The sequence below is a fragment of the Myotis lucifugus genome, unplaced genomic scaffold, assembly GCF_000147115.1.
Source record: "Myotis lucifugus unplaced genomic scaffold, Myoluc2.0 scaffold_998, whole genome shotgun sequence".
NCBI classification, from domain to species: domain Eukaryota; kingdom Metazoa; phylum Chordata; class Mammalia; order Chiroptera; family Vespertilionidae; genus Myotis; species Myotis lucifugus.
In genome coordinates, this window is record NW_005872046.1 from 9,229 (window position 1) to 31,078 (window position 21,850).

At 38.2% G+C, this 21,850-nt stretch overlaps 2 protein-coding genes across 2 annotated transcripts in view; both read right to left on the reverse strand.

Annotated features, from left to right (window-relative positions):
* The window catches only part of LOC102437265 (DNA replication ATP-dependent helicase/nuclease DNA2-like), a 14,754-nt gene extending 6,286 nt beyond the window's left edge, over window positions 1-8,468 (reverse strand). Inside the window, exons 1-4 of the mRNA XM_023747822.1 lie at window positions 8,354-8,468; window positions 6,374-6,553; window positions 5,273-5,456; window positions 2,172-2,317 (exon numbers count right to left, since the gene is read on the reverse strand). Coding sequence (XP_023603590.1) covers window positions 2,172-2,317; window positions 5,273-5,456; window positions 6,374-6,553; window positions 8,354-8,427 — 584 coding nt within the window. The 5' untranslated portion in view covers window positions 8,428-8,468. The remainder of the gene's footprint in view (window positions 1-2,171; window positions 2,318-5,272; window positions 5,457-6,373; window positions 6,554-8,353) is intronic.
* A 435-nt stretch (window positions 8,469-8,903) lies between these two features.
* SLC25A16 (solute carrier family 25 member 16) overlaps window positions 8,904-21,850 on the reverse strand; it is a 29,117-nt gene continuing 16,170 nt past the window's right edge. The window contains exons 6-9 of the mRNA XM_006107068.3: window positions 21,327-21,393; window positions 15,471-15,633; window positions 12,588-12,656; window positions 8,904-10,466 (exon numbers count right to left, since the gene is read on the reverse strand). Coding sequence (XP_006107130.1) covers window positions 10,310-10,466; window positions 12,588-12,656; window positions 15,471-15,633; window positions 21,327-21,393 — 456 coding nt within the window. The 3' untranslated portion in view covers window positions 8,904-10,309. The remainder of the gene's footprint in view (window positions 10,467-12,587; window positions 12,657-15,470; window positions 15,634-21,326; window positions 21,394-21,850) is intronic.

Below are 21,850 nucleotides of genomic sequence, written 5' to 3' on the forward strand. Positions count from 1 at the left end.
TAGAAACATGGATGAGAGAAAAACATCGATCAGCTGCCTCCTGCACACCTCCCACTGGGGATGTGCCCACAATCAAGGTACATGCCCTTGACCAGAATTGAACCTGGGACCTTTCAGTCCACAGGCTGGCACTCTATCCACTGAGCCAAACCAGTTAGGGCAGTTCTTATATATTTTAAAGTTTCCTCTTTCTTATACTGCAACGAAGCTATCAGCTCACATGTTATATGACTATGAAGGTGCCTCTCCCGCATCTCAGAAACCAGATAAGTAAGAATGTTAGCTATCAGTGAAAAATAGATGCTAAGGGAATCAGAGAGATATTCCATGACATGAAGTGAACAAGGGTTTTTTTTAATACATGGACAATATGAATTCTAAGCAAGGCTGCTCAGAAACCTTGTTTTCTTTCATCCCTGTATACAAGTTGGGTTCTGGATGAATCAGATTGCCCGATACCTAAACACCCGAGGTGGTTTAAAAGATGTCCGCAAATTCTTTGACACCTTTCAAAAGATGGCACCCAATTCCCCTACGTTTAAGGGAGAGCTGCATGTAGTGACTTGCATCTAAGGAATAAAAAAAGCAGCCGTGACAATGTAGGAATTCAAACACTAGGTGAGAGAAGGCACTGTGCTTCCTGCTTGCTCTCTTTCTTGGACCCTTCCCTCCAAGCAGCAGCGGCATGGCATGAGGACACGCAGCCTTATGAAAGACCCACGTGGCGAAGAACGAGACCTCCTGCCAACAGTCAGCCAGGCACTGAGGCCTCAACACAAGGGCCATGTGAGTCATCCTCCTGCACTGGGCAAGCCTAGATGACTGCAGCCCCACATGGGAGACCCGGAGCAGAACCAGCCCGCTAAGCCACCTCCGAATTTCTGACCTACAGCAACTATGAGGGAACAGGCTAGAAGCTTGCCATTTAAGCCACTAAGGTTTTTTTGTTGTTGTTTTTGTTTTTTAAATATATTTTATTAATTTTTTACAGAGAGGAAGGGAGAGAGATAGAGAGTTAGAAACATCGATGAGAGAGAAACATCGATCAGCTGCCTCCTGCACACCTCCCACTGGGGATGTGCCCGCAACCAAGGTACATGCCCTTGACCGGAATCGAACCTGGGACCCTTGAGTCCGCAGGCTGACGCTCTATCCACTGAGCCAAAGCAGTTAGGGCTAAGCCACTAAGTTTTGATGTGACTGGTTTCAGGGCCATAATCAATCCAGTATACAACAGATAAGATAATCATTTGCTGATTAGGGTGTGATACAAAAATTCAAAATTTGAAACACCAAGTGGCAAATAGGCAATAAATAGAACTCAAAGCAAAAGCTTTATTAAATCTATTTATATTCTGAATGCTGTGCTTTGTGGTCATGAACAAGTAACAACTTCTCTGTGCTTCAGTTTCTTCATTTATAAGAAGCTGCAATCAGACTATTCAAGATATGCATAAAAGCACAACACAGTGCCGGACATACGGCAGCGGCCTGAAATGTTTTACGACACTAGATTACATGTCATCGCTAAATCATTTGTGTGAAATTTTGGAACACATTTTTTCCCACATAAACAGTGAAGCACAGAATTACTATCTGGGAAAATAGATTGATGTCAGAATCAAAATCATCACTAATAAAAACTTGTCTGTGAGAAAAGATGGGCTGCAGTGGGAGTCAAGGGAGAAACAGACGGCAGAACATGCCAAACCCTCTGAGGGTCGTCAGTCACTCATAAAACGCCAATGATTAACCACCTGTGGGTTCATATACATCATTTCCATTGTCACAAGATGCAAAATAGGCATTATCGCCGTTTCAGAATGTTTAAGTGACTTCTGCAGTCATCAAACTGGCAAAGCTAGAATTTCAAATGAGATCTGACTTCCAAACCCATACGATTTTCAGCATGTCACCCTGTTTCTAAAGGCAAAACGCTTTACACGCTCTCAGAGTCCGCTGTACTCCTGTACAGAAAATTCAGTTATTTTTAGCCAAAGAGCTCCTGTTGTGCAATTTTAGAAGCTCTTCACAGAACTGGAAGGGGAGACTGTACCTTCGGAATCTGCATTTTAGTATTACACGAATTTACAATGAACAGTAAAATGGCCAAGATTCTAGGAGAAGTTATATAATAAAACTGTACCTGCAGTTCTCTTGTAACTACTTACATTTCTTTCAGATGCCTCATCTCTTGAACAGTTTGAAAAGCAAGTTCTTGTAGCTTTTCTGGGGCAAAGCTATCACTTATTGCTTTCTGAAATACTTCATGGAGAACCGTACCAATCAGCATTTGGCGTGTGGCTGGATCAGAGCCCTAGTAAGAAAAAACACACAAAATTTTTTTATTTTACAACATATTAACAGACGTGAATGTATACTTATTACCTAACCCCGTGGTCGGCAAACTGCGGCTCTCGAGCCACATGTGGCTCTTTGGCCCCTTGAGTGTGGCTCTTCCTAAGCCTTAGGAGTACCCTAGTTAAGTTAATAACAATGTACCTACCTATATAGTTTAAGTTTAAAAAATTTGGCTTTCAAAAGAAATTTCAGTCGTTGTACTGTTGATATTTGGCTCTGTTGACTAATGAGTTTGCCGACCACTGACCTAACCTATTAAACCACCATAGCCAAAGTGTACTACTAAGACAAATACCAAAACATCAACCAATGTATTTTTCTGGTGGGAGGAATTATAAGTGACTTTCCCTTTCTTTCTTTTTTTGTTAATTCTCACCAGAGATTTTTAGAAAGAGTGGAAGGGACCGGGAGAGACAAAGAGAAACATTGATTTGAGAGGTCACATTGATTGGTTGCCTCCCGCACGTCAGACCCAGACTGGGGTCAGGGATCCAGCCTGGAACCAAGCTACGTGCCCTTAACAGGAACTGAACCCAGGACCCTTCAGTCCTCGGGCCCACACTCTATATACTGAGCCAAACCGGCCAGTGCGACTTTCCCTTTCTTCTATTCAGAATGACCTGAATTATTTTACAAGTATGAGAGGGGTTTTTTTTTTAAATCACTATATTTCTTATTTAAAAAATTAACCAAAATGAAAAAGTTCAACATATTCTCAAATATTTAATATATTCCATTTTACAATTTATCCAAATAGAAAAAGTCAATAAAGGCATAGCTCACAAATTCTTGAAAGCAAAAGATATTATTGAAACATAAAAATTTAACTTACAGTAGAGATTTTTGGCAAGAACGTTCTCTCTATTTAAAAAGAAAGTGTTTTTCCAGTAACCCTTTTATTAACCAAAACTAGATAAAGTCCACCAAACCATCCATCAGGAACTTTAAAAACTTACAGAGGAACTCTTTGTACTACTTTTGGTAAATTCTATGTTGAGTCTAAATTATTTCAAAATAAAAGTTTTTAACAGAGTAATATTAGGTCCACCTTATAATACATGATTAAGAGAGAAGTTGATATTCTCCCACAACTGAAGAAAAAAAGTGGATAAACTAAACTACAAATAAGTAGCAATTAACACTATTAGAAAAAAACCTAGAGGTATTTTTCCTTCTTTAGCTCTTGTTGCTCAGCTGTCATTTTGGTTTTCTACACACATGTAGATTAATTGTATAATTAAAACAATACGCTGGGAGGAAGAAACTTCTTTTTTTCATCCTCACCTGAATATACTATTTTTTTTAGAGAGAGAGAGAGAGAAACATCAATGGAATTAATCAGTTGCCTCCTGTACAAGCCCAACCAGGGACTGAACCCACAACCTAGGTATGTGCCCTGACATGGTATTGAACCCGTAACCTTTCTGTGTACGGGACAACGCTCCAATCAACTGAACCATCCAGCCAGAGCAAGGAATAAACGTTTAACAAGTAAAAACTCAGGTTCTGCCCTGGCTGGTGTTGCTCAGTGGTTATAGTGTCGACCGAAGAACCAAAGGGTCGAGGGTTCGATTCCTGGTCAAGGGCACATACCTGGATTGCAAGTTCACGCCCCGCCCCAGTTGGGGAACATGTGGGAGGCAACTGGTCGATGTGTATCTCTCACATGGATATTTCTCTCTCTCTCTCTCTCTCTCTCTCTCTCTCTCACCCCTTCAACCTCCCTTCCACTCTCTGAAAAGCAATAGAAAAAATATCCTCAGGTGAGAATTAACAAAAACAAAAAACAACTAAGGTTCTTCAACAAATAAACGGCATGGAAACAAAGGGGGCATGTAGAAGGCAGAAATAATACAGATAAAAAGAAACTTAACAGACATATCAACATAATACAAACAATTTGTTTGGATACTGATTCTAACAAACCAACTGAATAAAAATATATTTTTGATGAAAGACATTAGAGATAAATTGAGCATTAGCTTAATGTGAGAAATTTCTGTGGCTCAATTGGTTGAAGCGTCATCCCATACACCAGAAGGTGGCAAGTTCGATTCCGGGTCAGGGCACATGCCCGGGCTGCAGGTTTGATCCCATCCCAGTCAAGGCATGTGCAGGAAGGAAGCAACTGACAGATATTTCTCTCTCACATTAATGTTTCTTTCTCTCTTCCTTCCTCTCAATAAAATAAATATTGCATTTATGTATATTTTTTAAATGTCAGCTTTTAGCCCTGACCAGGTGGCTCAGCTGGTTGGAGCATCATCCTGTACACCAAAACGTTGCAGATTCAATTCCCAATTAGGGCACATATCCAGGTTACAGGTAACAGCTGATCGATGTTTCTTTCTCTCTCTCTCTCTCTCTCTCTCTCTCTCTCTCCCTCTCCCTCTCTAAAATCAATAAAAACATATCCTCAGGTGAGGATTAAAAAAAAGGGGAAAAAAAGTCAGCTTTAATTTACTTGCAAAATAAGATAATGTTTGGGAAAGCAGAATGGATACATGGAGGTTTATTATAATCATCTCCATGTATATTTGAAATTTTCCATAATAACTTTTTTAAAGGAGACTATCACATTTATTTTTAGTTTATTGGAAATGTCTAGATGTATTAATTTTAAATTTTTGTCACTGAATTACTTTTCTTACCATTAGAATTATTTTATTAGTGTTGAACAAGATTCACAGGATTCAGGCACATGGCCTTGAGTCCCAGCACTGCCACTTACTAGCTACATGACTTGAGCAAGTCACTTAAAGCCTCTAAGCCTGATTTTCTCATCTGTAAAACGCAGCTGATTAATACCATCTCTTCACAGGATTATTGGAAGGATTAAGTAAAATAAAAGTGTAAAAGTGCTCTGCAAACTCTAAAATCCTGCAGAAACTTCGGCTCTTTTATTACTCACCCTGAAAGTTTCACTCAGGACAGCTCTTCTCAGACATCGAATACTACTGGCTACGCTTGTGCCAGAAATCAGCATGTCTGGGTACAGGATCAAATATCCAGAATCTTCATCTATTATCCAAGTGTCAGACGTGCATTCTCCCTCCAGGTGAATGATGTCCCCTGGCTCCACTGGTACAGAGCACCTACAAATAAAGCAAAGTATCAACACCGTTTAGGTTCCGACATTTAAGCTTATTAAGGACGCTTCAAAATAAACAAATATGTTGTCTAAAGAAATAAGTATTTCTAAATGTATGGATCTATTTAAAAAATTCAATACCAGGATGCAGTCTTCTGAATCAACTCTTAGACACACCTTTGAAACACACCTTTTCCACCTTTGAAATACATCTGAGAATACTCATGGGTTTTCCTTTAATCCCAGAAGGGAAAGCTGCGTTAGCATCAGCCAAAGCTATCAAATCTTTAATGGTGTAACATAGAGCTCCAATTATGGGTGATGTTGCTTTAATAATTAATTATCTCCTTCTTTTTTATTATTATTATCTCATTCTTAAGATTTACATTGTATCTACATCTTCTATAAGTCTTGAGGCATGGAGCCAAATCCAATGTAGCAAGAATAAAATCATATTTATCTAGTTCATACCATCCAACTTGCAGCCTCAACAGAAAATCTAGGCAAAATTAGACCTGACTTCTCTGCATCTCCCCGTCACCCCTCGCATACCACACTTTACTTGGGTAGAGAAATATAAGGTCAAAGAATGTTCTTCTGCTGTAATTCATCTTGCTCTTTGTGAGAATATGAGTTTTAAGCTGTGATCTTAAAACAGAAAGTACTGGGGAAAAGGATGTAATCATTTAATAAGCCCCTTTGTCATTTCAAATGACAATAAAAATCAACTTTTGGAATAAGGGACTTGACATGCTGCTGGGGTAACAGGCACAAGTTTTATGTGGAATTAGTTCCGGTTGAAAACTACCCCCTCTATTAATAATTAAATTAGAGTGACATCCACACAGGCCCATGTGATGGGTTTTAAGATGGAACCTTAAGAATCCGCCAGATCAGAGCTCAAAGTCACACAGAAATTACCAGTCATTCCTAAGTATGCACAATTCTTTACAGTCTAGCGACTGGGAAGCAGTGATGATTAGATGCTTTTCGTGGTTTCCTTCTTCCTTCTGCACAACATTGACTGCTAGTACCAGGTACCGGTTATCCGCTCCTCGGATCAGGACTGTTTTAGAAGAGGAAGCTTCCGCCTTCTGAAATCTAAAGAATACACACAGTGTGGCACAAGCATGAAATAAGAAGCCAGCAATCTCCTTTATCTACAGTCCAATCTTCTAGTTTTTAGGTTTGTCTCCTCTGGAAAGCTTAGCACAATGACCATTAGCTAAAATGGTTAAAAATTAAGAGAGCAAAGACATAGCAGAATTCCTATTATAAGAACTTCCCAGAAGCAGTGTCATTTAAAACATACTTATGACATGGATATTTCCAAATATAAGATCCATGATTATAAGGATGAAAGAAAAATTGACGGGGAAAGGTCAATGGGGGGGGGGGGAAAGACATATGTACTACTATGTATTTGTAATACTTTAAACAATAAAATAAAATGTAAAAAGAAAAGAGAGAAACTGAGAAAAAATTAAACAACACATCCCACCACTTGTGCAAACAGTCTCAAAGTACAAATAAAAGGGACCATTTGGACACTATCCTTTCTGTAAATCAAAGAGATGCTTGGCCCAACTGTGGCTCAGCTGGTTCAGACTCATCAAAAGGTTGCCAGTTCCATTCCTGGTCAGGGCACATACCAGGTTTCGGGTCCAAAACCCTGTGAAGGTGTGTATGGAAGGCAACTGATGTTTCTCTCTCACATCAATGTTTCTCTCTCTCCCTTTCTCGCTCTAAAAATCAATAAAAACATTTTTTAAATATATATTTTTTTTATTGATTTCAGAGAGAGAGAGGAAGGGAGAGAAACATCAATGATGAGAATCATTGATCAGCTGCCTCCTGCACGCCACCTACTGGGGATCGAGCCTGCAACCTGGGCATGTGCCCTTGGCCGGAATCAAACCTGGGACCCTTCAGTCCACAGGCGGAAGCTCTATGCACGGAGCCAAACCGGCTAGGGCAATAAAAACTTTGTTTGTTATAGAACTGTGAGCCACATAATTATATTAATCTTTAAATTAGGACAAACATATAAACCATCTAGTCCAATCTACTATTTAATGCAGGAAATCCTTCTATGAAATCTCTTTGGGAATCAACCAGCCCCTGCATTGTACAGAAAGCAAACTTAATACAGTAGCTCGTTCCTTCATAGAGTAACTCGGACATTTCTTCTATAACGGGCAAGTCAATATCACAATACTTTTACCCACTGATCCCAGCCGCCTGAAAACTACGCCAAATAATCTCCTCTAGAAAATGTTAAATTCCTCTTAAGTCTTTCCTGTTTGATGGCAGTAAGACTTCAACAGAGTCCAAAGTCATCATCTCTCCAATTATAACACCAAATGCTTTCACATTTCCCTAAAATTATCTTTGTCACCACCCTAGGTTCTGTTGTTTTGGAACCTCCCCATTCACCTCACCCACAATTTCCCAAGGCAGCTGGGACGCCTTAAGGATCTCCCCAACCCCAAACGCAAAGATCTGTTACCAATAATCAGCATCGGTGTTGCTGCTGTTGAAAATAACCACCCCATGACTGTGGGTCTCCCTCCCGCCCCCCCCCGACCCCCGACCATATAAACCGAGATGGGGGTGCAGAGTTCTCCAACTAAACATGGAGAAAAGTATCTCGCAATTTCCTTTCATGAAGACATTTAAGCGGCTGGGACTCTCCAACTTCGGAACAGACGTGAAGTCGGGGGAAATAATGAGCCGCTGGACAAGATAAGTCTCCAGGCTCTGGTCCGTGTGGCCCAAAGAGGACCCCGGGAAGCAGACCCCCCACCCCCACGCCCGCCCTGGAAACGCGTGCGGCGCGGAACCGCCTCTCCCGCTCCTTTCGTTCAAATCTCCCGCTTGGCTCCCGGACCCTCCGCTCACAGCTCTGCCGGCGGCCCAGCCTCCTCCCCGAAAGTCTCCTCCATCAGCAGCTCCAGGTCACCCAGCTGCTCCATCCCGGGCACGGAGATCGCAAACGGTCGCCTGGAAAAATCGGGGGAACCCGCAGCCACTGAAAAGAGAAAGCAGAGGCGCCGCGCATGCGCCGACTCGCCGCGGCCCCAGCGCCCTGCGCCTCGGGCGCCTCCTGCGCCGGCGGTTCCACGAGGCGCACCTGGACCGCAGAGCCCTGGGGGAAGGCGGCTTTGCTCTCTCGCTTCTGCTTTGGAAAACTGCGGCTTCATAAATCTGGCCCAAACTATATGCGCCCGCTTCTGTCTAGACAGGCCACCCTACCCCCAGTGCACTGGAAGGTCGTGGGTTCAATTCCCAGTTAGGGCACATGCCCAGGTTCAGGGTTCATCCCCGGCGGGGTGAGTGGGGAGACAGCCAATCAATGTCTCTCTCACATCAATGTTTTTCTCTGTCTCCCTTCCTCCCTCTCTAAGATCAATGAAAAAAAAAAAAAAAAGACACAGAATGCAAATTTTTATTTAAAAAATACCTGCAATCCTTTTTATTGATAACATAGCTGAGATACTTATTTTATATATTTAAATTATCTTGAGATTTAATAACAATATTTAGCTACAGTGTAATTCAAAAATGAAAATATACAAAATGTTTTTAGGAACACATGTATTTATACCTGCAGGTATACTTATAAATCATATAAAGATACATATTTATTTTAAAATAAACACTTTGAAAATGAAACCAGTTCATCTAAAGTTTACCAAGGTGTGACAAGAAATCTTTTATGCAAAAGTAAAAATTGAAGCAGAAATAACACTTTCAACTTAGTTTTCTAATGTCTTAAAAATCACATCAATTCTACAAATCACTATTTCTGAGGACAACACTGTAACTGTTCCCCTCCCATTTCTATCATGCTTATAATAAAACATAAAAAGTGCTCTAAACACAATAAATGGAATTCTTACATTTTAAACCATTTTAACATAGAGAATAGCAATTCAAATGATTTTTACATTTCTACTTAAGTTTATATTACACTAAAACTATTTTACATGGAAGAACTAGTTGATGTATCATGACAATATTTTAGAAACAGTCTTCAACATTCACATCTATATTAATGGATATTTCATAGTGCACTGAAATAAATTTTCTAGTATACACTAAATCATCTAACAAACAAATCTACTAGTATAATGCTAATCGGTTTTGAGAGCAGATAATCAGTATTTACTATTACTACCTTTGGGAAATACACTGACTTTTAAAAATATTTAAATCAGTCATAGTATCTGGTAATAACATTTCAGCAATACCTGAAAAATTCTTCACTTGTTGAGTCTCTACATGGCTACTTTTTAAATACAATGTTTGCTTTTTGAAAAAGTGAAGAGAAAAAATTTGTCCTTTTATCCAGTGGAGCAGAATTATAAGAAGAGAAATAATAAGAATAATATTTCCATGCCGGCTTCTAAGCTACAGCTTATTATAAAACTTAAAAGTTCAGTTTTCATTATTCTACTGCAAAGCCTGTTTGTTGTAATAATAATAAACAATGTTAGAGTCTTTGAAAATCATGATTACAATGAAAAGCTTGGAACAGCATGATACAGCTAATGACAACCTCTTGAGTCCCATTTTAAGTTAGTTCTACTTACAAATAACACTTTCAAATAACCTAACTGATTAGCCAGCATCAGTTTAGGAAATTTTTTCAATGTTCTGTGCTGTAACTTTTGGCATCAAAAGGTATAGTAAGCACTTTTGATTTGTAATGAGTAAAAAAATCAAGTACTAAAATACCAGTGGTTCCTGTGAGAGGGTAAAGTCCCTCTTCAAGTAATGTTCTCCCCCAAATTAAACTAACATTTTATTTCTCCCTCTGAGAATTTACTAAGGAGAGGAAATCACGATTTTTCTTCAGTTGAGGTGAAAAAACTGCTTCATGAGTTCATATGTTGTAAAAGCCACTGCTTGAGAGGGAATGCAGCGAATGTAGTTCAGAGATAAGCCACGATATAATCCTCTCCGAATTCCATGGTGTCCGTAGACATATTTCATAGTCTCCCGCATGGTACTGAAAGACAACAGTTAAAAGATGACATCTGTAGGCCCACTCATGAAGGGACAATTTTAAGATCCATAATAGCATTTTAAAAAGAAGCCAAAATGACATCTTTAATAGGTTTTGGAACACAAGTGCTAAAACAAGCTAAAAATTCACAATAAAACTGCAATTAATTCCAAACTCTTACAAGCACTATGCACAGAACTGCCAGGCTCATTAATAACATATATTTTGTTTGTCTGTGTCTATGACATTTACTGGCAACACTATTCCATAATAATATTTGAAATACTGATGTAGTCTTTTTAATTTCTTAAATATGTTTATGTTTTTAAATATATTTTTATTGATGTCAGAGAGGAAGGGAGAGGGAGAGAAAGAGATAGAAACATCAATGATGAGAGAGAATCACTGATTGGCTGCCTCCTGCACAGCCCCTACTGGGGATCCAGCCCACAACCTGGGCATGCACCCTTGACTGAAATCAACCCGGATCCCTTCAGTCTGCAGGCTGATGCTCTATCCACTGAGCCAAACTGGCTAGGACAATGAAGACTCTCTTGTTCAAATGGTGTTTTTTTCCTTTCAAACAAACGTTTGGGGCTCTTTGCCTTTTCTTTTTTTTCTTTTTTTAAAGGAAAATCTTTTTTCTTTTTTCATAATTTTCTCTATTGCTTTCAGAAAGGAAGGGAGAGGGAGAGAGTTAGAAACATCAATGATGAGAGATAATCATTGATCGGCTGCCTCCTGCATGCCCCACACTAGGGATCAAACCCGAAACTCGGGCATATGCCCTGACCAGGAATCGAACCGTGACCTCCTAGTTCATAGGTCAATGTTCAACCACCCAGCCAAGCCGGCTGGGCTGCCTTTACTTTTCAAATCTTCAAAAAATCTTTTGGATCAACAAAGGCCATTGAACAAACATTCTGCTCTTCCTGAGGGATAACACATCACCAATCAAATAGAACGATTCTAAATATTTATAGAAAATTCTAGAGCTGAGCTGTGCAACAATGGTAGCCACCTGACTTTAAATGTGGCAAATCCAAATTGAGATGTACTATGAATATTAAATACACTCTGGCTTTAAAACGCTTAGAATAGCCCTAGCCAACTTGGCTCAGTGGATAGAGCGTTGGCCTGCAGACTGAGGGGTCCCAGGTTCGATTCCGGCCAAGGGCACATGCCTGGGCTGCGGGCTCGATCCCCAGTAGGGGGCGTGCAGGAGGCAGCCAATCAATGATTCTCTCTCATCATTGATGTTTCCATCTCTCCCTTTCTCTCCCTTCCTCTCTGAAATCAATAAAGAAATATATTTTTAAAAAATAAAATGCTTAGAATAAGAAAGGGATATATTGCCCAGCCGGTGTGGCTCAGTGGTTGAGTGTCGACCCATGCGCCATGAGGTTACTGGTCCGATTCCCAGTCAGGGCGAATGCCTGGGTTGTGGGCTCAATCCCCACTAGAAGCAGCTGATCTATATCTTGCTCCTATATAGATGTTTTTCTCTCTCCAGCCCCCTTTCTCTCTCTCTAAAATCAATAAAAACATATTTTTAAAAGGGATATAAAATACTGCAATATTGAAGTTATATTTTAGATTAAATAGAAATATTTTTTAAAATATTTTTATTGATTTTTTACAGAGAGGAAGGGAGAGGGATAGAGAGTTAGAAACATCGATGAGAGAGAAACATCGACCAGCTGCCTCCTGCACACCTCCTACTGGGGATGTGCCTGCAACCAAGGTACATGCCCTTGACCAGAATCGAACCTGGGACCCTTCAGTCCACAGGCCGACGCTCTATCCACCGAGCCAAACCAGTTTTGGTGAAATATTTTTTAATTTCATGTTTATTTTTATACACGTTTTAATGTGGCTACCAGAAAAATTTAAATTATACACCAATGATTCTCTCTGGTGATTAATATTTGTCTCTCCCTCTCCCTTCCTCTCTGAAATCAATAAAAAATATATATATTTTTAAATCTTACAAGGTAATCAGGTTAAACTATGGGAGATTAAATGGGAGTTCTAGACTACTGGTGAGACACAATCCTACCTCACTACTTACTTTAAACATTACATTTCCTAAAGAAAAGAAACAATGACAAATCGAGAACTTACAGGCACTTTTCAAATTCTGGAAGAACAGTTCCTAATTGCATTCGCCTACGAGTTACATCAAATGGGTAGCTGAAAGAAGAATAAAGCAAAAGTTAAAAATGATTTTTAGTTTTCTGCTCAACAATTATTGAGTACAAAGCCCTATATATGCTAAGAAATAATGTGCTCCTATTCTCTTATTGTTTTGTCTAATATGGGAGCCTGGATACAGGCACATAAATAAATAAGTTAACAATACTGAGGTCTCCTAGGTTAGATGGTTCTTCTCTCCCATCACAATATCAAGCTTCATTCATTCCTCAAGGCCAAACTAAATGCCACTTCCTGAAGAAGCCAACAGGGTGCTTGTCACGGCTGTAAGCTGAGACGGGTTTCTCATCTGCGGCACTACTGACACTTTGGGCTGGATACCTCGCAGAGGAGGGCTGCCTGTGCATTGTAGGATGTTCAGGTGCATCCCTGGCTTCTACACACTAGATGCCAGTAGCACTCCCCCAGCTGTGACGACCAAAAATGTCTCCAGACATTAATAAATGTTCACTGGAGTCAGAATCACCCCAGTTGAGAACCTTACTCTAAGAATAGTCACCACATCCCCTGTATAAAATAGACGAACCAAAAAAATTTCTTTAAGGACTAAAATTAACAATATAGTTAATTACATTTAGAGGACAGAGAAAATTCTATGTAAAAATTGCTTGAAACGAAATATACAAAAGTAAGCTCTTTTCAAAGTAGGATTCCAGGAGATTTTTTAAATTACTTTTATTTTGCTAATATTGACTACTTATATTAGGTTCTGTGCTAAACAATTTATGTACTTTATCTCATTCCATCTTTACAACACCTGCATGAAATACGTACTGTTATCGAAGCATTAAGGTAAGAAAATTTTAACAAACTGAGTCTTTCTAGTGTTACAAAGCTGCTTTCTACTTTCCTACTCAAACTTCTCCATGGTACCTAATATATACATAAGTGATATATGACAAAAAATAATCATATACTTTTATATACATTTAAGTTTATTATGAGTTATTTAAAAAAACAAAACAAAACATGCACCAACCAAGCAGCTCAAGAAATAACAGTACCAACAGGTGAACTCCCTATGTATTTCAACAGCATCTCCAGGAATTATTTTTTAATGGGGTTTGGAGAGAGGAAAAACTTCATGAGGATAAAGGGACCAAAGCCTCAACCTGAATGATTCAGTTTCCAAGCAGGAACAGATGTGGGTAGAAGAAATGGATTAGTATAACGGAGAGAATGTAAGAGGACTAAGTACAAGGATCAGAACTAGGGAAATCACATTGAGGAAGAAAGAAAAGAGCACTGTAGGCAATGTTCTGAAGTAAAAAATGATAAGACATAATGAGTACACAGATATGTAAAATGTGAAAAATGATTTCAAGGTATTACTAGGACTAGAAGATCAATGTTTATCAATACAAAGAGGAAAGAAAGGAATACCTGAATGACAGAGTTGGCACTGACTGCAGAAGTCCAAGTAGAAATATCCAAGAGCTCGTCAGAGAAGTAATAGTGTGTCAATAATGGAGACTTAAACAGAACTGGTTATCTGTAGAGAAGTGACCTTGAAGCCATAAAGACAGATAAGCTAATTCTATATATTTAAGGGGAGAGCAAAGGTCTACACCAATAGGTAGGAAGAGGAGGACATGATCAGCAAAGAACCGAAAAAGGGAAGGTTAAGGAGCATGATTGACAAGAGAGGGCACTGTTAAAAAAACCAAGGAACTAGAACAATTGAAAGGAGAGTAAAAAACCTGAGAAGAAGCCTCTGAATCTGTGAAGAATTAATGGTATAGAATATAGTTTAAGAAGAGAAGTGGGAAAGAGAAGACAGATTTTAAGGATCTAAGTTGGAAGTGAGTAATAAAGAAAAAAGGCAGTAAAACCAAGAAGAGAATCAAAATAGCCAGAGGTGATCATCTCTCTGCAAATGAACGAGATCCCACAGCAAGGTTTCCAAAGCAAACCACACACACCTATCTTCTTTACCTGCAATCTAGTGTGATCTGTTCTCACACACAAGGACACCAAATTTGCTTTCACAAAAGTAACAATTGCAAAATCCAAGAAACACTTTCCTTTTCAGTACTTGTCTTACTCTGACTTTTCTTTTTCCATTGGATCCTCTGTTTTGAGTCTGTGACACTACTACTTCCTGTTTTACAGGATACTCCTCAGTCACAGACAGCTTTTCTTCCTCCTATTCCTGAAAAGTTCCTAATTCTAAATATTCCAGCCTCTTTTATCTCATCTACACAATCTCTCTTGGTCTAGAGAAATTCGTTGAAGCCACCATTCCAAGTACTTTATAGTATATCTTTATGTTTCCACTAGCACTTAAATTAACAAAGAACTCCACTGTATTGCTACTGTCTCAGTAACAGTATAGGCTTCCTGAGGCAATAACTGTGTTTTCCCTTCAGTGAACCTCCCAATGCCTCATACACTGTCTGACAAAGCAGGCCTTGGAGATTTTAGTGCAAGAGAAGTTGTGCCTTACACACACAAACACAAACACAATGGCTCAAATTTCAGAAACTTCGTTTAGGTGAAATCATGAGAAAATATGGATGAAGACTATACTCAGTGTTTTTTTCTACCTTTCTTTCTTATAAATGAACGACAAGAAATTGGGTGGGTTAAAACTAATTCGGTCAATTTGGCACTAAATTATTTATAATATGCTAAAAGTGCAGGCACGTCTGAAAAGAAACGTATTAAATTAAGACATATTTTGCAAGGAATCCTGTGTTTTAATAATCTATTAGAAAAAAATGATTAACCAATGCTGAAAATCAGGATTGGGTAACTGCAATTTGACTGAATTAAGTTGATGAAGAAACTTACGATATTGTCTGTGCTATTGCTCCAGCAACACCACCACAAAGTAAGTTTATGTGAGTTTTCAAAACTAAGACATTAGGATTGTCTGATGAAGGTCTGCCAAGAAGGGTAGGAGCATGGGAAAGCCCAACACTCTTTAAGGTACCAAAAGTAAAAAATGAAACACCTGAAAAACAAAATATAAATTCACCACGATGCTTAACAGAACATGAGCTGTGAAAAGACACCATTCTTACAAAATAACCAATTAACTCAAGAAACTAACTATGCATTTCCTGTTTCCTGATATTTGGCTTAATCTAAGATAAAAAAAAAAGTCTATAAAAGTAATCTAAAGACAACAAAATTACCACCTATAAAAAATTATAGCATTGATTTTCACACACTAATATATACTTCAGTTCATTGAATAAGGGCAAAGGTGAGTATACTGCCACCTTATATAGGAATAGAATTAAACTATTTTCCAAGGTTTCACATGAATAAATATTAAATTCATGATTAATAATTACAAGTAAATATGACAACTTCTATTTATAATAACAATGATGATAACATAAAATAGAGGCAAAAAATTCAGAAGTAACAAAGCATTTTTATTTTAACTTGGTATCTAATTTTGTCTTCAAGGAAGAGTTGTGACCATGAGACAAATGTTCATATTGCCTCCCAAGGCATGTGAAATCTGACAAATGTTGAATTAAGTTACTGGTAATATGAAGTTGGTATTGCTGAAAATTTACATGATTTTTATAATAGACCTATTAAAGTTATACATTAATAAAATCAAGAATAGAATTCAAGCATTCCTATCACCTAAGTATTAATCAAGACATCCTGATATCTCCTAATTTTTTTTTTAAAATATATTTTATTGATTTTTTATAGAGAGGAAGGGAGAGAGATAGAGAGTTAGAAACATCGATGAGAGAGAAACATCGATCAGTCGCCTCCTGCACATCTCCTACTGGGGAGGTGCCCGCAACCCAGGTACATGCCCTTGACTGGAATTGAACTTGGGACCTTTCAGTCCGCAGGCCGATGCTCTATCCACTGAGCCAAACCGGTTTCGGCATTAAATTTTAAAAACATATTTAAAAAGATACTTGATGCTTAAGAATAAGCATTTACAAAAATTCTGTCCAGGATAATACCTCAATATATACATTTATTCTTTATACAAAATTCTTATGATCTTATAGTATTTTGAAATGATGATATATAATTTTGGAGTATTCCTACACTTTTATATTTGGGAAATCTATTCTAAGAACTTAATCTAAATACAGAAAAAACTCACAACAAGAAAGTTCCCAGCAAAATAAACATAAGAAAAAAAATTAGAACTACTTAAATTATGTGGAATCATATTTAGTGAAATATGACACAATTAATAAAAACTATGTTTGCCCTAGCTGGTCTGGCTCAGTGGACAGAGCATCGGCCTATGGACTCAAGGGTCCCAAGTTCAATTCCGGTCAAGGACCGGATGTGGGATGTGGGCTTGATCCCCAGTAGGGAGCGTGCAGGAGGCAGCCAATCAATGATTCTCTCTCATCATTGATGTTTCTATCTCTCTCTCCCTCTCCCTTCCTCTCTGAAATCAATAAATATATATTTTTTAAAAAATAATTAATTAAATAAAAACTATGTTTGTGAAGAGTATTCAAAAATATAAAAAATATTTGCAAAATGGGGAAGAATTAAGAAAGGAAATTATATATACACATATATATATATGCATTAACTATGTAAGTATATATTTTTAAAACTGAAAACTAAAACAAAAACAAGCCCTAGCTGGTTTGGCTCAATGGATAGAGTGTCGGTCTGCGGACTGAAGGGTCCCAGGTTCGATTCCAGCCAAGGGCACATGCCTGGGTTGCGGGCTCCATCCCCAGTAGGAGGCGTGCAGGAGGCAGCCAATCGATGATTCTCTCTCATCATTGATATTTCTCCCTCTCCCTCTCCCTTCCTCTCTAAAATCAATAATATATATGTAAAAATAAAACAAAAACAAAAAAATATAAAGACAAGAAAATATAGCAAAAAATTAAAGAGCTCTGCCTCCAGCATAATGGCAATATATGTATTCTGAGGGACTTTGTCACTGCGGAACAACTACATCCATTGCTGGGCTTGCAAAAAGAATGAGGTCTCCAAGAAGCCCCAGAACCACCACCTTCCAAAAATAAAAGCTGGCCCAAGAGAGTGGTATAACAAGTCCATACTGAAGCCAATAGCAGCAGGGCCATTGAGATGGACCCTGCCATTGGTCCTATGGAGGAAGGAATCACTGAGTCTGAAACTCAGAGATTAAGATCAAGTAATAAGCTCACTACTAAAGACCACGAAATATAGGAGAAGGCAAATAAATGTGTGTATTTATAAAGAGTAGGGAGACTTTGGCTGGTGTGGCTCAGTTGGTTGGTCATTGTCCTGTGTCCTGGTCAGGGCACATGCTGGGTTTAGGGCTCAATCCCCAGCAGGGGACAGTGCAGGAGGTAGCTGATCTATATCTCGCTCCTACATAGATGTTTCTCTCTCTCCCTCTCTCTCTCTCTAAAAAATCTTTAAATAAATAAATTCAGGAAGGTTAAAAAAAAGAGTAAGGGTGTAAGTGTTTAGAAAAATAAGCAAACAAGGTAAGAAAGGAATTTAAAAAAGAAAAAGAAAAGCAACACATAGAAATCAAATAGCAAGGTATAGAAACAAGTCCAAATATATCAACAGTCACAATAACAATTAACTAGACTAACTGACAATTAAAATACCTTACAGACTAGATTAAATAAAATATCCAACTACAAATGATTACAAAAGAAGTACCTAAAACATAAAGACATGAAAAAGTAGAAAATAAAAAGGATGAAAAAAGATATACCAGGCAAACATTAACTTGGATATGGCCAAAAAAATAATTATGAGGTGGCCCTGACAGGTTTGGCTCAGTGGATAGAGCGTCGGCCTGTGGACTGAAGGGTCTCAGGTTCGATTCCGGTCAAGGGCATGTACCTTGGATGTGGGCAGATCCCCAGTAGGAGGTGTGCAGGAGGCAGCTGATGGATGTTTCTCTCTCATTGATGTTTCTAATTCTCTATCCCTCTCCCTTCCTCTCTGTAAAAAATCAATGAAATATATTTTTAAAAAAATAATAATTATGAGGTGCATAGGAATTTGAACAATGACTAAATGCTACTCAGAATTTTTTTTAAAGTTTCAAATGGTATGAGGTCATGCTTTTATAAAAGCATAAAGAGCTCAATACAGATATATTGTGGATGAAATAAAGTGGATTTCCTTTAAAACAATTTGAGATGAAGGTGGAGGGAGTAATTAGGAGTTAAAGTAAGACTGGTCATGAGTTGATCACTATTGAAGCTAGGTGATAGGTACATGGTGGTTCATTACACTATTGTCTACTTTTGAGTATGTTTGAAAATGTCCAAATTTTAAGTAAAAACAACTAAAAGAAACTCATTAGATGCAGCTAAAGCAGCATTTAGAAGAAAAATGCTTACATTAGGAAAGAAAACAAACCTAAAGGTTGAAAGTTAATGAGGTAAGCATCCAACTGAAGAATAAACCCAGAGAAAGAAGGTGATAATTAAGGCATGAACAAAAATCAATGAAATTGACTAGAGAAGAGAACATGTAAACAAAAATGAAAAGTGGGACATAACTATAGATAGATCAGATGTGAAAAATTATGAAAAAATAAGGAAAACCCTAGCCAGGTAGCTCAGTTGGTTAGAGAAACATTCAAATACACCAAGGTTTTGAGTTAGATCCCCAATCAGGGCACATACAAGAACCAACCAATGAATGCATAAACCAGTGGAACAACAAATTGATGTTTCTCTTTCTCTCTGTTTCTCTTTCACTTCATCTCTCTTTCTCCCTAAACATAAATAAACAAATAATATAAAAATGAAAAAGAGCCGAAACCGGTTTGGCTCAGTGGATAGAGCGTTGGCCTGCGGACTGAAAGGTCCCAGGTTCGATTCCGGTCAAGGGCATGTACCTGGGTTGCGGGCACATCCCCAGTAGGAGATGTGCAGGAGGCGGCTGATCGATGTTTCTCTCTCATCGATGTTTCTAACTCTCTCTCTCCCTTTCTCTCTGTAAAAAATCAATAAAATATATTTTAAAAAAAAATGAAAAAGAAAATTTTTTAATCTATTTTTATTGATTTCAGAGCAGAAGAAAGGGGGAGAGCGAGATAGAAACAAAGAGAGAATCATTGTTCAGCTGCCTCCTGCATGCCCCATACTGGGGATCGAGCACTCAACCCGGGCATGTGTCCTTGCCCTGACCAGAAATTGAACCATGACCTCCTGGTTCAGAGGTCAATGCTCAACCACTGAGCCACACCGGCAGGGCAAAAATGGAAAACCTTTTAACAAAAAATTGAAAACTAGCCCTAGCCAGATTGGCTCATTGGATAGAGTGGACTGAAAGGTCCCAGGTTCGATTCCAGTCAAGGGCACGTGCCTGGTTGCAGGCTCCCTCCCCAGTAAGGAGGGAGCCTGCAACATTCTCATCATTGATGTTCTATCTCTCTCTCACTTCCTCTCTGAAATCAATAAAAATATATTTTAAAAAAATAAAAAATTTTGAAAACTAGCCCAAAACAGTAAAGGTAAGGTATGAATTACCAAAAATGGCACGAAAACTGTACAACCCTATAATCATTCAAGAAACTAAGCCAGTATTTAAAACCATCCCACAATTAAAGCTTTCAAGAAACAAGGTAATTCCAATCATTTTATACAGATTCTTCCTGAGGATGGAAAATGAAGAAATACTCTTTAATTTCTTGTATGAGATCTTGAGGATATTACAAAGTAATCTCACTTATAAATATAACTGTAAAACTTAAAAGGACAGCAAATTGAATCCAACAGGATATAAAAAGATCAATGCATCACAACCAATTTGGGTTGACATTAATGTCATGAACCATATTAACCCATTAAAGGAGAAAACTATATGATCACCTCAGTAAATGCAAAAAAGGGTATCTGACAATGTTCAACACCAATTCAGCTAAAGGTTCTTATCAAAACTTCCTGAACCTAATAAGCGGTACACACTACAGTAAACATTATGCTAAATGAGAAGTATTAGAAACATTCCCTTTAAAATCAGTAATGAGCCAAAATGCCCAGGATCATGATTTTTATTCACCACTGCATTGTAGGTCCTTAGCTAGTATAGTAGGATAAGACAAACATAAATAAACAAATTTTTAAAAAATAAGAATTAGATGAAGTTAGAAAAATAATATTATTTGCACAGGATCTGACCGTCCACACAGAAAATCCAAAACATCTACAAGTAACATGGTGGGCGGCTATAATATCAACAAGTGGGATAACAGCAAGTTATAAGATCATGTCAAAATTAAATCAAGCAATTAACTTAAAATGTAATTTTCTAAAAAACAAAGCTTATAAGGTGTCAATGACTAGATTTCGCAAAAATGTCCAAAAACTGTATGAAATTTCATTCAAAATCCCAACAAAAGTGCTTTTGCAACATCAAAAACTGATTTCAAAGTCTGTGGAATAACAAAATATCTACAGTTCTTACATTCCTGGGAGGAAAAAAGCATAAAGTCCTGGGACTTGTCCTACCAAATATGAAACTGCACGCAATTATTGTTTTAAGAAGTAGCACTGAAAATCACTGGGGAAAGGAGGGACTAGTTAATAAATGGTGCTGAGTCAAATGGTTACCCTAAGGAGGAAAAAAATAATCCTGACAGATTAGTGGCTTAAATATAAAATGCTAAACTTAAAAAATCATTCTTAAAAGAAAATGAAAAACCAAAATTCTGCCAAATTTGAAACATACCTGCATATGGAGCCATTCCTAATATAGTAGGCATCAAGCCTCTGTAAAATCCAAGGAAACCGCCTTCCTTTTGAATGAAGAAACAACAGAAGTAAGATTACATTTCTTTCATTATGATAAACATCAAAGAACAAAGGCATACATTATAGTCCTGGCCTGGTAGCTCAGTTGGTTAGAGCATCGTCCTGATACTGCAAGGTTGTGGCTTTGATCACCAGTCAGGGCACATACAAGAAGCAACCAATGAATGCATAAATGAGAAACAACAAATCAATGTTTCTCTTTCTCTCTCACCCCCTCTCCCTCTTTCCCTCTCTCTAAAAAAAAATCAATAAGTAAAAATGTTTTAAAAAGCATATATCACCCTATCCAGTTCTGCTCAGTGGATGGAATGTAGGCCCTCAGACTGAAGGGTCCCGGGTTTAATTCTGGTTACAGGCTCCATCCCTGGACCTTGTCGGGTGCGTGTGGAAAACAACCAGTCGTTATGTCTCTCTAACATCGATGTTTCCCTCCCCCCCACC